Raw genomic sequence first — 17,444 nt, forward strand, 5'->3', positions numbered from 1 at the left:
TTATTCGACATTCGTGAGATTTGCCTCGACATTTGTGGATTTTGCCTCGCAATATGTGGTTTGTTCCTCGACATTCATGGATTTTCACGATTCAGGAACCAATCCCCCCTTTTTCCAATGAAACAATGCCCCATCATTCACGGTTTCTCAATTCGCAGCACTTTCCAGGAACGTATCACCCACGAATAGCGGGGTTGAGATGGATATATATATATATATTATATATATATACACATGTATATATATATATATATGTTTTTCAAAACACCTCACCACCTCACCACCACAGAGATGGGTGCATACCAGAAGTTTGGTACGATGTCACAAAAGTTTGAGGGAGTAGTTCAGTGACGAGACAAGACAAGAAAACACAGACACTGCACAGATATATATTGTTGCGGTTTTTAGAACCTTCACATGTAAATTTAGTAGTAAATTCCCTTATAAATAACCCCTGTGTACATTTCCCCTTAATTGGCTGTTAATTGAAATAATTGCACCCTAGTTAGTCCACATTGCAACACGTAGCGAATCATAGGCCCTTTTCGTAGTTATATCATTATTATGTGTTCCAGGTAAGGCTGTGTTTCCAATAGTGACTCTATGTTGCATCAATCAAATGATATAGATCCCTTTCAATATCCCCAATGGCCTCCTAAAAGTGCCAGTAATGCGGCGTTCGCCGCCATTGCATGGGGCTGTGTTTACTGGCTCCACATCGCGCCAAAACTCCATTGCCCACGAGGCCAGGATCGGAGAAGAAGGGCATAGCCCCACCTTGTCATCAAAGGTGGAGCAAGAGAGCCCCTGGCGACCAACCAGGAATCGGTGGGCATGGCTTGGTAGGGCGTGGCAAGGAAGATCTGGCAAGTTCGAGAAAGTTCCACGGGGGTGGTTATAAAACCCTTGGCACGAGGCCCCCCCAGATGATGAGCGAGGAGAGGCGGCAGATGAGCTTCAGAGGCGGATGACCAGGGAGCACCGAAAGACGCATAAGAAGGCAGGAGAGACCAAGCTGCGTAAAGCCCGGAGACGCTGCTTCAAGCAGCTCTGCCGCGAGAACCCGAGTGCGGGGAGTCGGCGGCCGCTCGTTTCCAGCCCTGCCGTTCTGCACGGATCCTTCTCATCCATCGTCCAGCCATTCCTGCCTGCAATCCCCTTTTGTGTACATGAGTTTGTTCTGTTCGTCTTGTCCCTGGGGTATAAGTTAAGCCTGTATTGTTAAGCATTGCACTGTGTCTTCTTTTCCTGTATATTACTTTTATTTCTTCTCTCCCTTTGGTTTTTGTATAGTTAATAATAAATACCTGTTCCTCCTTACTTTGGTTTCATTCTCGTCCGATCGTCATCGTGTTTTCCCTATTGAATATCTGTGGCACGATTTTGGCAGAACCGCTTACAATCGGGTTTAGTCAATTGCTAATGGCTCGGATTCCGGATTGCTAAACCGCTCGGCAAATACCATCTTGTCCGGGATTCGAGCGCTACTTGTCTCCTTGTTTTGCAGAGGGATTGATAAAGGTATTCGGGCTAATACCTGGACCAATAACCCTGATCAATCCCCCCCACCCCTGGGGGGGGGGGGGGGATTGAAAAAAATATGAAATATGAAAAATGTGAAAAATATAATATGAAAAGAAAAAATTCCATATTAAATGCCAAGTCTGTATATATACAGACTTGGCATTTAATATGGAATTTTTTTTTTTCTTGACTTGGGTTTACTTTCCTAACTCAGTATATCAATCTGGTGAGTTTCTTTTCCACTTTGGTGATTTATTTGTTGAAAGAACCATGTCACTGATTGTCTGTCGCAGCAAGAAGTCAACAACAGGATTATATCACAGGTGGCGTGGCAAAATGTACGGACAGGTGCATTTGACGATTGGCTTCACAGTCGGGTATACAAGGGTTGTTGCGTTCTGTTGCGTTCTGCAAGACAGACGAACGATCACACTTACACGGGAAATGCAGGCAGGAATGGATGGCTTGGAGATGGATGGCTTTGAGAGGCAAGGAAGGTTCAGCGGGGCCTGGGCACGGTCGGGCCAGAAGGCACCGCCGTCAAGAAGCCGAGCCGCGGTCGTGCGAACTCCCGCGGTCCCAAACTGCGCGGGCGAAGTTCCTTTCTCCGCGCTGCTGCGTCGCGCGCTCCTTGCGTTGCCTCGGTCCGTTTTTCCTGCAGCGCGGCACGTATCACGGCGGCTTGGTCACACCTGCTCATCTCCAGCGCATCTCTCTTTGGACTCAGAACTCATCTGCCGTGGGGAGCGTCCCGCTGCGGGTTATATAGGCCCCGCCCTTCAACCTTTGCGAACCTCCCGATCGTTCTCTCTCCGCCCTCTCAAGCCAAACCCCTCGTTCTGGGTTGGATGAGCGGGGCCGACTCACTCCTCCCCTCTATGACGAGGTGGAGACCCGCCTTTCTTCTTCGTGGTTACCTCGTGCGTAATGGAGTCAAATGCAGCAAAGTGGACGGGAGATGAAAATGCAGCAAAGTGGCTAAAGAAGTCAATTGCAGCAAACCTGGCAAACCTGGCAAACCTGGCACTTGGAAGATGCCATGGGGCGTCGGAGGGACCTACTCTTATTTAATTCGGTGCAATGAAGAGTCAAACTATTGGGAAACACATCCTTAAACTACATAGAATAAGGGACTAACTATTTAACAGGATATATGGTGCCCTGTGTGTAGGTTTATGGAATTAACTAAGAGGACGAGCTTTGACCTTTCTTTACATTACGGAGGGTGACAGCTACACACAACAAAACCATAATTCTCACATTCTTTACACTTTCTCAAATTCGTTACAATATATATATATGTGTACAGTCACGTGAAAAAGTAAGTACACCCCATGTAAAGTTTTGACTTTTTCAACATATTTCGACATACAGCTATTTGATCTTCATTTCAACAAGACTGATAAATAAATAAAAAACACCTTTAGAGGCCATTTTTCCCTGCAAGCGGGGGTTGGCCTTTTTCGGGAACTGTGGTTGTTGTTGTTTTTCGGTCCCCTTTTTGAAGCAATGTTTTACGGCCGGATGCCCTTCCTGACGCCAACCCTTTTTGCCGCCTTTAACGACAAGCAGGGAATTACCAGTGAACTGGTACTCAATTTGCCGACCTCGGAAGGATGACAGGCTGAGTCAACCCCCCTGGCGTTAATTCAGCGATTGACCAGGATTCGAACCCAGGATCCTAGGATCCTAAGCCGGCACGCTAGCCGCTAGCCCAACACCAGGGACTAACAAGACTGATAGATAAAGGTGATATAATAAAACAAATATCATGAAACATTTACATTTTGTAGTCCATTGTATAATTTAAATAAACATAAATGCAAATTCCACATGTGGAAAAAGTAAGTACACCCTTGGCTCTAATAGGTGGTATTGCCCCCTTTGGCAGAAACAACCTCAAGAAGGCGTTTCTCATGACTGTCTACCAATCTCTGACATCGACTGGGAGAAATTTTTGCCCACTCCTCCATGCAGAATTCTTTCAGCTGTGCGATGTTTGAGGGGTTTCTTGCATGCTCAGGTCGTTTCAAATCCCCCCACAACATCTCGATGGGATTTAGGTTCGGGCTTTGACTTGGCCATTCCAGAACCCTCCATTTCTTTCTTTTCAGCCATTCTTTGGTGGATTTACTGGTATGTTTCGGGTCCTTGTCATGTTGCAAGGTCCACCTTCGGTTGAGCTTCAACTTTCCGACAGATGGCCTCACATTATCCTCAAGCACCCTCTGGTACAATGAAGAATTCATAGTGGATTCTATGATGGTGAGCTGCCCAGGCCCTGATGCAGCAAAGCTGCCCCAAACCATAATATTTCCACCACCATGCTGCTTTACAGTTGGTATCAGGTTCTTGTGGTCAAATGCTGTCTTTGGTTTTCGCCAAACATGTCTTCTGGTACTGTGGCCAAATAGTTCTACATTTGACACATCTGTACAGAGCACATTGTTCCAGAAGTGCTGGTCTTTGCCTAGGTGTTCATTGGCAAACTTTAGCCTTGCCCTGATGTTCTTTCTGGACAGCAAAGGTTTCCTCCTGGCACACCTCCCATGTAGATCAAATTTGTGCAGCCTCTTTCTAATGCTAGACTCGTACACTTTGACATCAACAGTGGCAAGAGCTACCTGTAGATCCCGTGATGACATTCTGGGGTTCTTAAAGACTTCTTTCAGCATCTTGCGGTCTGCTCTCGGGCTGAACTTGAACAAAATGCTGAACTTCCACATGCCTGAACAAGTTGGCATTTGTTTGGAATCTTCTCCACTTGTAGATGATCTTCCGGACAGTCGAATGATTGATTTCAAATTGTTTGGAGATCTTTTTAAATCCCTTCCCAGACTCGTAGGCATCTATAACCTTCTTTCTGAAGGCCTCAGAGAGCTCTTTTGATCTAGGCATGGTGATGCCGCAAACTTCAACAACAAAGAGCAAACCAAACCAAATGTCTGAGGTTTAAATAAGACACGTTCCTCCAAGATCCTCTCTAACAATGTTCTAATCATTTGCACCTGAGCTGGTGCACCTGATTCTAATTTTAGGTTTGTGAAGTAGTGATAAATGTAGGGGTGTATTTACTTTTTCCACATGCGAAATTTGCATTTATGTTTATTTAAATTATACAATGGACTACAAAATGAAAATGTTGCATGATATTTGTTATATTATATCACCTTTATCTCTCAATATTGTTGAAATGAAGATCAAATAGCTGTATGTTAAACTATGTTGAAAAAGTCAAAACTTTACATGGGGTGTACTTACTTTTTCACGTGACTGTATATATATATATATAGCTTATATTTATTATGCCTGCACATCGGATGCACCCAAGTAGTTGCTTGCAGACTGCATACATGCACACATGTGCACGCACGCGCGCACACACACTCACACACCAAAATATGGTTTTAAACATAATAGCGTTTTCTTCCATCTGATGCAAAGAAAATAAACAAGATTCTTTAATGCCAGATTGCAAAATGCATTTCATAAGGTAAAAAAAAATCTCAATTAAGTGATCAGTAACTCAGCCACAGCAGCACTTTAAATCATGTGCAGCTGCTTTGCATACCACATATCACTGTAGACATAATAACCACAAAAATGGATAGAGGGAGGAAAGATAGAGAGGGAAGAAAGAAAAGTGCCAAAGGTTGCAAATGTAATACCTTTTCTCGCGAGTGTGTTTGTTGCTTGCCAGCCATACAGCCGAGATGGTCCAAAAGGATCCAGAGCCTGCAAAGCAAAACGTTCAAGATGCACCAAGCGTTTTGGGGTTTTTTTGTAGACATTGCCTTCAGAAAGTAGTCACACCCCTTGACTTTTACAAAAAAAATTTACAGCACAGAAAAAAATTAAAATGGACGAAATTGAGATTTTTTTTGTCACTGATCTTCACTTAATGCCCCATAATGTCAGAGGAATTTGTTTTTTTTGAAATTTACACAAATTAATTAAAAATGAAAAGCTAAAATGGCTTGAGTAAATAGGTATTCAACCCCTTGGTTATGACACTCCAAATTTGACTCAGGTGTATACAATTTCCTTAGATCATCCTTGAGATGTCTCTACAACTTGATTTGAGTCCACCTGGGGCCAATTAAATTGATTGGACATGATTTAGAAAGAAACACTTTTCTATACAATGTCCCACAGTTGACATTGCATGTCAGAGCAGAAACTCTACCATGAAGTCCAAGGAACTGTCCATAGAACTCCGAGATAGAATTGTGATGAAGCATAGATTTGGGGAAGGGTATAAAACAATTTCTGGAGTGTTGAAAGTTCCCAAAGAGCACAGTAAGCTCTATCATTAGTAAATGGAAAGAATATGGAAGTACCCAGACTCTTCCAAAAGCTGGCCGCCCAAACAAACTGAGCAACCGGGCAAGAGGGACCTTGGTCAGGAAGGAGAACAAGAACCCAATTACCACTCTCACAGAACTACAGAGTTCCTTTGCTGAGATGGGAGAACCTGCCGGAAGGACAAGTCTCTGAAACACTTCACAAATCTAGGCTTTTTGGGACAGGAGCCAGACGGAAGCCACTCCTGAGAAAAAGGTTCACAACTGTATGCCTGGAGTTTCCAAAAAGGCACAAGAAAGACTCAGGAAATGAGGTAAAATATTCTGTTGTCTGATGAGACGAAAACTGAACTCTTTGGCCTGAACACAAAGTGCTGCGTCTGATGGAAACCAGGCACAGTTCATCAACCATTTAACACCATCCCTACCATGAAGCATGGTGGTGGAAGCATCATGCTATGGGGATGCTTTTCAGCGGCAGGGACTGGGAGACTTGTAAGGACAGAAGGAACAAGGAATGGAGCCAAATACAGGTAAATCCTTGACGAGAACCTGCTTCAGAGTGCAAAAGACCTTAGACTGCAGTGAAGATTTATGTTCCAACAGGACAATGACTCCAAGCATACAGCCAAAGCAACACTGGATAATGCCTTCAGAACAAGAATGTGAAAGTCCTTTAGTGGCCCAGCCAAAGCCCAGACTTGAATCCCATTGAGAATCTGTGGAAAGACGCTCCTCATCCAGACAGAACTTGGGCAAGTCTGCAAGGAAAAATGGAAGAAACTCCCCAAATCCAGATGTGCAACGCTGATACAGATATTACGCAGAAAAACTCAAAGTTGTATTGTTGCTAAAGGCGCTTCTTCAAAGTATTCGCTAGGAGGGCTGAATGCTTATGGAAATTAGATACGTCTGTATTTCATTTTCAATAAATTTGTAAGGAAATCTAAAAACATGTTTTCACTACGTCATTGAGGGACTGTATGTAGATTGTATGTAGACAAAAAATTGCAATTTAACCCATGTTAAATTCAGGCTGTAACATATCAAAATGTAAAAAAGTCAAGAGGTGTGAATACAGTCACGTGAAAAAGTAAGTACAACCCATGTAAAGTTTTGACTTTTTCAACATATTTCAACATACAGCTATTTGATCTTCATTTCAACAATATTGAAAGATAAAGGTGATATAATATAACAAATATCATGAAACATTTACATTTTGTAGTCCATTGCATAATTTAAATAAACATAAATGCAAATTTCGCATGTGGAAAAAGTAAGTACACCCCTACATTTATCACTACTTCAAATACCTAAAATTAGAATCAGGTGCACCAGCTCAGGCACAAATGATTAGAACATTGTTAGAGAGGATCTTGGAGGAACCTGTCTTATTTAAACCTCAGACATTTAGTTTGGTTTGCTCTTTGTTGTTGGAGTGTGCGGCGTCACCATGCCGAGATCAAAAGAGCTCTCTGAGGCCTTCAGAAAGAAGGTTATAGATGCCTACGAGTCTGGGAAGGGATTTAAAAAGATCTCCAAACAATTTGAAATCAATCATTCGACTGTCCGGAAGATCATCTACAAGTGGAGAAGATTCCAAACAACTGCCAACTTGTTCAGGCCAGGCCACCCCAGCAAGTTCAGCCGAGACCAGACCGCAAGATGCTGAAAGAAGTCTCAAAGAACCCCAGAATGTCATCAGGGGACCTACAGGTAGCTCTTGCCACTGTTGATGTCAAAGTGCACAAGTCTACCATTAGAAAGAGGCTGCACAAATTTGATCTACATGGGAGGTCTGCCAGGAGGAAACCTTTGCTGTCCAGAAAGAACATCAGGGCAAGACTAAAGTTTGCCAATGAACACCTAGGCAAAGACCAGCACTTCTGGAACAATGTGCCCTGGACAGATGAGTCAAAGGTAGAGCTATTTGGCCACAGTACCAGAAGACATGTTTGGTGAAAACCAAAGACAGCATTTGACCACAGGAACCTGATACCAACTGTAAAGCATGGTGGTGGAAATATTATGGTTTGGGGCAGCTTTGCTGCATCAGGGCCTGGGCAGCTCACCATCATAGAATCCACTATGAATTCTTCATTGTACCAGAGGGTGCTTGAGGATAATGTGAGGCCATCTGTCCGAAAGTTGAAGCTCAACCGAAGGTGGACCTTGCAACATGACAATCACCCTAAACATACCAGTAAATCCACCAAGGAATGGCTGAAAAGAAAGAAATGGAGGGTTCTGGAATGGCCAAGTCAAAGCCCGGATCAAAATTCCATCCAGATGTTGTGGGGGGATTTGAAACGAGCTGTGCATGCAAGAAACCCCTCAAACATCGCACAGCTGAAAGAATTCTGCATGGAGGAGTGGGCAAAAATTTCTCCCAATCGATGTCAGAGACTGGTAGACAGTTATAAGAAACACCTATACTACTTGAGGTTGTTTTTTGCCAAAGGGGGAAATACCACCTATTAGAGCCAAGGGTGTACTTACTTTTTCCCCATGCGAAATTTGCATTTATTATCATTTAAATTATACAATTGACTACAAAATGTAAATGTTTCATGATATTTGTTATATTATATCACCTTTATCTGTCAATATTGTTGAAATGAAGATCAAATAGCTGTATGTTGAAAAAGTCAAAACTTGACATGGGGTGTCCTTACTTTTTCACGTGACTGTACTTTCTGAAGGCACTGTACATAGTCAGCGCTTGTGGAAGAGCTAGTATTAGTACAGTGAACAGATCAGGACACATCAGCACAAAAGGAATAGTTGAAAGAGTAGGGAAATACCAACAACACAGTTGAAGGCCAATATAGAGGCAGACTTGGACAACCAATGGGTCTGGGGAGTAATGAGGGACAGGGGAGGATGCATGGGGTAGACAAGATGGATTTAAAAGGAAACTCTCGGGAGGGGGGGGGGGGGGAGGGTGGAAGGACTGGGAATTTGGGAGGAGGGATGAAGGGTGGGATGAAGGGGGATTCACAAGGATACACAGAGTTCCCACTGCACAATACATCGTATGTAGTATTTCATCAAAACAACAAAACATTTCTAAACAACATCAACATTCCATAACATCAAAACTTCAAAACTACATAACAGAACTACAAAACGACAAAACAAAACGACATAACAAAACTACATAACAAAACCACATAACAAAACTACATAACAAAAATACGCAACAAAAAATACATTTTTATTTTTGGTCAGGTCATGTAACCCAGTGCTACCTGCCGCATGATCGGGTTGTTGGCGCCTAAACAGACACGCCTCACTGGCTTTGCTGGTGGAGAGGGTGACTGTGACACCCGCCAGGACCAAAAACAATACCTGGCAAAGAGCGGATAAGCTCCCGTATGGTGCCAACGGCCATCCAGTAAGGAGATGGTGTCTCCTAAAAAACACCCATCCGGTTTGGACCGGTTCAAGTCATACCAAAGACTTTATAAAAATGGTACGTGCTGCTTCCTTGCTTGAAAAGTTAGAGCACGGACAAATCCCCCTTTGGTTGGCATCCATGGGGAGGATGACATTCCTCTTGAGGAAATGCCCCGCTGAATACGGTGAGAAAAGCGGTGGCATTGTTATGACATCGCTGGTATCCAGAGTATCCCTGGAGGTGACGTGACAATCTGTAGGTGGGGGTAACCCTACCCTGACCTTTTATGCAGTTATTTGGCACGCTTTGTCATGATGGCGGCTAAAATGAACAAATAAAACACACACACACACACACACACACACACACACACACACACACACACACACACACACACACACACACACACACACACACACACACACACACACACACACACACACACACACACACACACACGTTTGAGTGGACATTGTTACCATTATACCGTCGAGACAGAGCGTCACTGCGTAGCTTGCTGGTACACTCCGCATGCACACTTCACTTCGTTCACTCTCTGCGCATGTACAGTCGTTGCCAAAAAATATAGGCACCCCAGCTCGTTTTTCAAATAATGCACCATTTCTTCCAGGAAATTGTTGAAATTAAAAAATCTTTTGGTATCCACATATGTATTTCTTTGGTTTGCAGTGGAACAAAACAAAAACAGTTGAAAAAAAACACAATCTTAGCTTATTAATAATAATAATACATTTATTTTATATCGCGCTTTTCAAGAAGCCCAAAGACGCTTTGACAGAGTACAAAAAACAAGTGCAAAAAGACAAAAATCAATAGGTAAATAATCAAAGCAAAAGGAAGGAGAAGGAGAAGAGATAGTCAGGGGTTAAATGCTGTGGGTTAAATGTTGAATGCAGTGTTGAACATGTGGGTCTTGAGTGATGTTTTGAATGTGGTGAGTGAGGAGGAGTCTCTGATGGTGTGAGGTAATGAGTTCCAGAGGGTGGGAGCAGCGATGGAGAAGGCCCTGTCCCCTCAGGATCTGAATTTGGTCCGGATGGGGGGGGGGGGGGTCAGGAGGTTGGTACCAGCAGAGCGGAGGTTGCGGGTGGGAGTGTGTCTGGAGAGGAGGTCAGCCAGGTAGGATGGGGCCAGGTTATGGAGGGCTTTGTAGGTCAAGAGGAGGATTTTGTACTGGATTCTCTGGGGGATGGGGAGCCAGTGAAGCTTGTAAAGGACAGGGGTGATGTGGTCACGGGTCCGGGAATGGGTGAGTAGACGGGCAGCGGAGTTCTGAATGTATTGGAGTTTATTGGTGATTATTGAGGGTGAACCATAGAGGAGGCTGTTGCAGTAGTCCAGACGGGAGGTGATGAAGGCGTGGATGAGGGTTTCTGCAGCCGTGGAGGAGAGGGCTGGATGGAGACGGGCAATGTTTTTCAGGTGAAAGAAGGCTGTCTTTGTGATCTGTTTAGTGTATTTGTTGAAGGAGAGGGTTTGGTCAAAGATGATGCCAAGATTCCAGATGTGAGGGGAGGTGGATACTGGGAAACCGTCGATGTTGAGGGCAAAGTTATGGGTGGATTTGGTGAGCGTTTTTGGGCCAATGATGATTATTTCAGATTTATCATAGTTAAGTTTGAGGAAGTTGATTTGAAGCCAGGATTTTATTTCAGTGATGCAGTTTGTCAGGATAGAGTGAGTGGCGGTGGAGATGGACTTGGTGGAGATGAAAAGCTGGATGTCATCGGCGAAGCAGTGGAATTGGAGACCATGACGGCGGATTAAGTGACCAAGGGGGGACAGGTACAGGATGAAGAGGAGGGGGCCAAGAACTGAACCTTGGGGGACACCTTGGGGGAGGGGAGCAGTGGGGGATTTGCAGTTATTGATGGAGATGAACTGGCATCTGTCAGAGAGGTATGATTTGATCCAAGAGAGGGCAGTGCCGATAATGTTAAAGGTGGTTTCAAGTCGGGTGAGGAGGATGGTGTGATTGATGGTGTCAAAGGCGGCGCTGAGGTCGAGGAGGATGAGAATGTTGAGGTTGCCAGCGTCAGAGGAGAGGAGAAGGTCGTTGGTGATTTTGAGGAGAGCAGTTTCAGTACTGTGGTTGGAGCGGAATCCAGATTGGAATGTTTCATACAGGTTATTGGCAGAGAGGTGATGTTCGAGTTGAGTGGCTACAGTGCGTTCCAAAACTTTTGACAGAAAGGGTAGGTTGGAGATGGCTCTGAAGTTATTCAGGGTGTCAGGGTTGAGTCCAGGTTTTTTCAGAATGGGGGTATCAGCAGCAATTTTGAGGGATGGTGGGACGATGCCTGTAGACAGGGAGGAGTTTATTGTTGCAGTGATAAGTGGAGAGAGAGCAGGAAGGGAGGCCTTGACAAAGCTGGAGGGGATGGGGTCAAGAGTGCAGGTGGCAGTTTTCATTCCTATGAGGAGTTCAGAGGTCAGTAGGGAAGACTGGGGAGAATTGAGACAGGGGTTGGCAGGATAAGGGGGGGCAGGTGGTTTGAGGGGGAGCGGCTGCGGTGGTGGTTAAGCTGTTGTAGATGTTGTCAATTTTGCATTTGAAGAATGAAAGGAAGGAGATGCAGTTGTCTACTGTGAATGACTGGGTGGTGGTGTTCAGGGGGCTGAGGAGTTTGTTTATTGTAGAGAAGAGTGCTTTTGGGTTTCCGGAGCCAGAGTGGATAATTTGAGAGTAGTAGGCAGAGCGGGCATCTTTGTAGTGTTGTAGGTGGTCCTTGTAGGCTTGGGAGTGAATTGTGAGACCTGTTTTATTGCAGAGTCTTTCAAGTTGGCGAGCACGAGTTTTCATCAGGCAGAGTTCAGGGGTAAACCAGGGAGCAGAATGGGTGAAAGAAACTGTTTTGGTTTTTATAGGCGCAAGCTGGTCAAGGCAGGAGGAGAGAGTGTGGTTGTAGTAGTCAGTGAGGTCAGAAGGGGTGTGGAGGTCAACGAAGGGAGAAATGGACATTTTTTCAGAGAGGGTGGATGAGAATGAGGTAGGTGAAAGAGCGTTTAGCTTACGGAAGTTGATAGTGCGATAATGCCTTGGTGCTGGGGTGGGGATGTTGATGGTCATAGTGATGGCTAAGTGGTCAGGGAGGGTGAGGTCGGAGCCAGAGAGATGGTGCAAAATTAATCCAGTAGAGCAGACAAGGTCCAGAATGTGACCACGGTTATGGGTAGGAAAGTTGACATGTTGAGTGAGGTTAAAGCAGGTGAGTAAATCAGTGAAGTTAGTGGTTATTGTGGAGTCAGTGGAGTCCATGTGGATATTGAAATCACCGAGGAGGAGGATTGAGGGGGAGAGGGAACAGAGCTGGGTCAGAAAGTAGGAGAAGTCAGACAGGAATGATGGGTGTGGTTTGGGAGGGCGGTAGACGACAGCCATGACTGACTGTGTGTGAGACCAGAGAGTTTAAAAGCCAGGTGTTCAAATGATGGAGCAGATGAGATGGAGATGAGGCTGGTCTTGATGTCTTGTCGGTGAATTACGGCAATTCCACCACCTCGGCCCTCCAAGCGTGGTTTATTGATGTAATAATATCCATTGAGTGTAGTGAGGTTGAGTGAGAAGTAGTCCAGAGGTTGTTGCCAGGTTTCAGTGAGACAGAGAAAGTCCAGTTTATTATCCAGAATGTAGTCGTTCAGGATGAGGCTTTTGTTGTTGAGGGACCGGGTATCAAACAGGGTGAGCTTGATGTTGTTTTGTACGGTGGGGATGAACTCAGGTGATTTAGCCAGGGTTTGCAGACAGGAGGTGCGATCGTGTGCGTTGCTGTGACCCGGTGCGCTGGGACGATGAGTGGGAGTGCGCTGAGCCGACCAGAGTACGGGAATGGAGTGACCTGTTTGTAAGTAAACAAACTTACGACCGGAGCCTCTATGAATGTATCTGGGTCGTCGCAGGAGTCCGTGGTACTTGCTTGCAGAGATGCATGATGGGGTGGAGTGAGTATTGAGCAGAAGAAGCCTTGCGGCAGAGTACCTCAGAGCCATGCCAGGCAGGAGCGAAGGGACGAGTACGAGGCCAAGGTCGAGGAGGCAAAGCGGCAAACGCAGCGGCAAACGACCGCAGCCGCTAATCAAGACCACAGCGGCAAACAGCCACCGCCGCAAACAACGGCCACAAACAACGGGAGCGGGCCTGAGGAAACTGTGGAGGAGCCGGGCAGGAGGAGCCGGGCAGGCGAAGCCAGGAGCAGAGCCAGGACCGAGCAGAGTGCAGACCCAACGGTCAAAAATCCACCACGACCACCAGAAAAGCAAACTATGTACAATGGCCGTCGGAGAAGCGGCGAACAAGTAACGCCAGCGTCCTCTCCAGACCAGACCAGAAGCGGAGGTCTCTTATTCCACACAGAAATCCTAAAATGGCCTGGGCAAAATTATTGGCACCTCATATAAGTTGTTAGAAATAATTAGATTTCAAGCAGGTGATTCTCCTTTACTTTGGAATTGAACTTACCTGTGGTGAGTTGCAGGTGCCTGCAATATAAAAATCACTCATTCAACCAGTTTGAAAAAACTCAGAGATCTTCGGAGACTGGTTCTTCAGACTCCACCAATCCGAATAATCATTAAAAAAACCTTCTCTCCAATAACTTTATCGCTCAATAAGAGCCACAGTCCAGAGGGTCACCTTTCCCCTTGTATAGAGGGACGAGGGTACTCAGTTCCCAATCCACTGGAATGTGGCCTTCTTTCACCACCAGATTGCAGATCTCTGTCATTCTCTTCACACCCCAATTTCCCGCTGCCTTCAACATATCTCCCACAACTCCCGTCGGCCCTCCCGCTTTTCTACTCTTCATTGCTTTTATCGCTTCCTCAACTTCCTTCTCGGTTATCTTCTCTGCCGGTCCTAAAACTGGGTTACTCTCTATGTTGCCGTCCCATTCATTCTCTGCATTCAACAGCATTTCCATATATCTCTTCCATCTTCCTTTAATTCCATCTGGGTCCACAACGATTTGTCCCACTTCATCCTTCAAGCAACTCACCCCCATCACATCACACCTCTCTTTCGCTGTCTGCCCTACATCATATCTGAAAGGCATAAACTAACTCTGAATGACATGGGAAGACGAGTAACAATGTGTGATTGGTTCAGTGACTGAATGGAAAGGTACCCAAATTGGATCAACTCCTTGTGGTTCAGTGATGAAGCACAGTTCGCTTTGAATGGGGCTATCAACAATCACATCTGCTGGGGTGCTGAGCCTCCTGAGGAGGTGTCCGAGATGTGTCTCAAGGGCACCAAGTCCACTTGATTCTGTGCATTGAATGTCAGATGGGGTATGCTGGGACCATATTGGTTCAAGGACACCAATTGTAAGATAGTGACTGTCAACGGCGAGTGCAACCACGAGGTCATATTGTGATTCCATGCTTATCTCACTCAACTACTGTCTCCAAAGCAACTCAGACTTGCATGGTTCATGCAGGATTGTGGCCGACAGCATACTGCAGGTGAAACCATGGACTTGCCCCACCAGCTGTTTGGAAATTGTGTCATCAGCCTGGGCACAGTGCATGAGTGGGTGCCCCTCAGCCCAGATTTGAATCTATTGAATTATTATATTTTGGGGTGCTGCCAAAGGTCAAGTTTACACCAAAAAACCTCAAACCCTGGCTGTCTTGAGGCAGGAGGTGGAGGACTACCATCAGGCAGATGAGTTGTGGAAAATTTGAGTCAGGAAAAGCATGTTTGAACAGGCGGAGCACACATTGAAAATGTCAATTACAAGCAGTATATTGACCGATTTGAAAATGGCATGGTGTATGATTTCCATCAATTTATCACTGAACTTTTTTATTTTTTGTATACAACATCGAGGCTCGTGTAAGAGCGAACATCAATCACAAAAAAAAAGACTGGACACACAAAACATACAATAAAGGGAGTGGGAGACAAGATGGGGAGAGAGAGGGAAGCACACAAGCACAACAGCAGAGAACAGGGACATCGGAAGATCTGTGGGAGGGAGAGGGCTTGGGGGAGGAGGCATGGGGAAGGCGGGGGGTAGGGGTGGGAGAGGTATAAAACACATGGACACTGCTAGAACGTCCAGGAAGGAAGTTGGTATTTCCAAAAAAGTGGATCTGTGGGTGAATTAACGGGGGTAGAAGAGATCAAGGTTTTGGATAGGGGAAAATAAGAGATGGTGGTAAACAGCCGTTTTAAAGACCTGGAGGGAGGAGTGAGATTGAAGAGAGTGAGGGGGTTTGTTCCAGAGGCAGGAGTAAAGAGGAATGAAGGAGTGAAGGTGAGCAGAGAGTCTTGATTTTGGCAATTTCACCATGAGAGGGTTGCTGGCAGATCTTGTGCGACCTGTAGGAATATTTGGGGGACAGAGCACAGAGAGAGCTGGGGGAGCAAGGCCGGAGAGGAGTCAGTAGAAGACCGAAGGATCACCAACCTGCCTGCGGTGAGTGAGTGAAAGGCCCTCGGAGTTAACTTCATCGCGGGAGATTCAAATGATTCTGAAAGCTTTGGTTTCAACAGCGTGAAGCCGAGCTAGGTGTGAGGCAGGAGCACCAGCCCAGAGGGGAGAACAGTATTCCATTGAGATGCGGATGAAAGCCTTGTATGTGGTGAGGAGCTCAGGTGTGCCAAGGAAGGACTTCGCACGACGGAGGATGCCCAGTCAGCGACTGGCTTTGGAGGCCAGCTTGGAAATGTGGTTTCCCAGGAAAGATCATGGCAGATAGTGAGACCCAAAAGCTTGAGTGACAGAACTTCTTGGAGAGGATTGTTGAGAAAGTAGATGGGAGGGTTATCCAGTCGGTCTTTTCTGAGAGACATAGTAAGAGTGTGAGATTTGTCAGGATTGAAAGACATGTTCCACTTGTTTGACCAGTCTGATTTTGTCCAGGTCTGCAGAGAGTGAGGAGGCTGCAGACTGCAACTTGCTACCTTTTGTAATTTTTCTACAATAAAACATTCACATAGTCCACTTTTGTTGAAACACCCTGTACTTGAGAATTGGCTCAGGTGACTTGTTGACATCTCTGCCTCATGCTCATTCTAATACATGCAATATGGGGAATAACTATCGCTATACTATACAAAGCTACCCCCTATAAGGCATTCCCACAACAATATTTTATGTTTTTCTTAATACTTATTGATGTTATTACATTTTAAAAATGTCATTTTATTGACAAAATAATATGTTTACCACCTGTATTATTATTAACACTACTAGTGATACCCCAATGAAGCCCTCACATACTATTCGTGAGTAAGAGATAATGACAACGGGAACACATCCATATATCAACAATGGTTTAATGACCACTTTTAGTGCATTTTCGAATGGCACTCTCTTTTTCAAGAACGCATCCTGAGCACTAAAACCACCTTTAGAAAAACCACCTTTAGAGGCCATTTTTCCCCGCAAGCGGGGGTTGGCCTTTTTCGGGAACTGTGGTTGTTGTTGTTTTTCGGTCCCCTTTTTGAAGCAATGTTTTACGGCCGGATGCCCTTCCTGACGCCAACCCATTTTGCCGCCTTTAACGACAAGCAGGGAATTACCAGTGAACTGGTACTCAATTTGCCGACCTCGGAAGGATGACAGGCTGAGTCAACCTCCCTGGTGTTCATTCAGCGATTGACCGGGATTCGAACCCAGGATCCTAGGATCCTAAGCCGGCACCCTAGCCGCTAGCCCAACACCAGGGCAAGGCATTAATGTAATTGCATGCTCAAATAAAAAGGGTGTCTGTGCATTTGCACCAATTAATGAAGCCTCAAGATTGTATCCGGTCAAGTAATGATTAACCACAATTTTCTAAAATAACAGGATCCTGGAATATTATTGAGATGTCGTCTTATCTGACTATAATGTAGGACCTCAAAGACTAATGGTATATCCAACTGCATAATGTTGCACCGCCTGAAAAACAAATGCACGAGTCACCTGCAGCAAATGGTACAAAGATATGTCAGGCGCACACAGTGTGCCAGATGTCTGTGGGAAGAGTGCGGCCTTCAAACAAGGATATGGAGCGAGGGCAGGTTTCAGAAGTTGTTCATCTGCCTGAATATGACACACGCACATAAAAGGGAATATTCAACACGCAAGGAACAAGATAAATCCCTGAAGGGTCCACCGATCATTGGTCACAAGACATCTTGTATTGTGATCTCAAACGGATGAAAATGAAACTGCAAAGAGGATTTTAAATTAGGATTT

General features: G+C 45.2%; 1 protein-coding gene across 4 annotated transcripts in view; it reads right to left on the minus strand.

Annotated features, from left to right (window-relative positions):
* SPG11 (SPG11 vesicle trafficking associated, spatacsin) overlaps window positions 1-17,444 on the minus strand; it is a 251,910-nt gene that overhangs the window by 114,708 nt on the left and 119,758 nt on the right. For all 4 annotated transcript variants that reach the window (XM_078772351.1, XM_078772350.1, XM_078772348.1 and 1 more), the window contains exons 19-20: window positions 17,169-17,288; window positions 5,193-5,259 (exon numbers count right to left, since the gene is read on the minus strand). In XM_078772351.1, the coding sequence (XP_078628477.1) occupies window positions 5,193-5,259; window positions 17,169-17,288 (187 nt within the window). The remainder of the gene's footprint in view (window positions 1-5,192; window positions 5,260-17,168; window positions 17,289-17,444) is intronic.

This window comes from Myxine glutinosa, chromosome 2 (assembly GCF_964187855.1).
Source record: "Myxine glutinosa chromosome 2, kmMyxGlut1.1, whole genome shotgun sequence".
Classification (NCBI taxonomy): Eukaryota; Metazoa; Chordata; class Myxini; order Myxiniformes; family Myxinidae; genus Myxine; species Myxine glutinosa.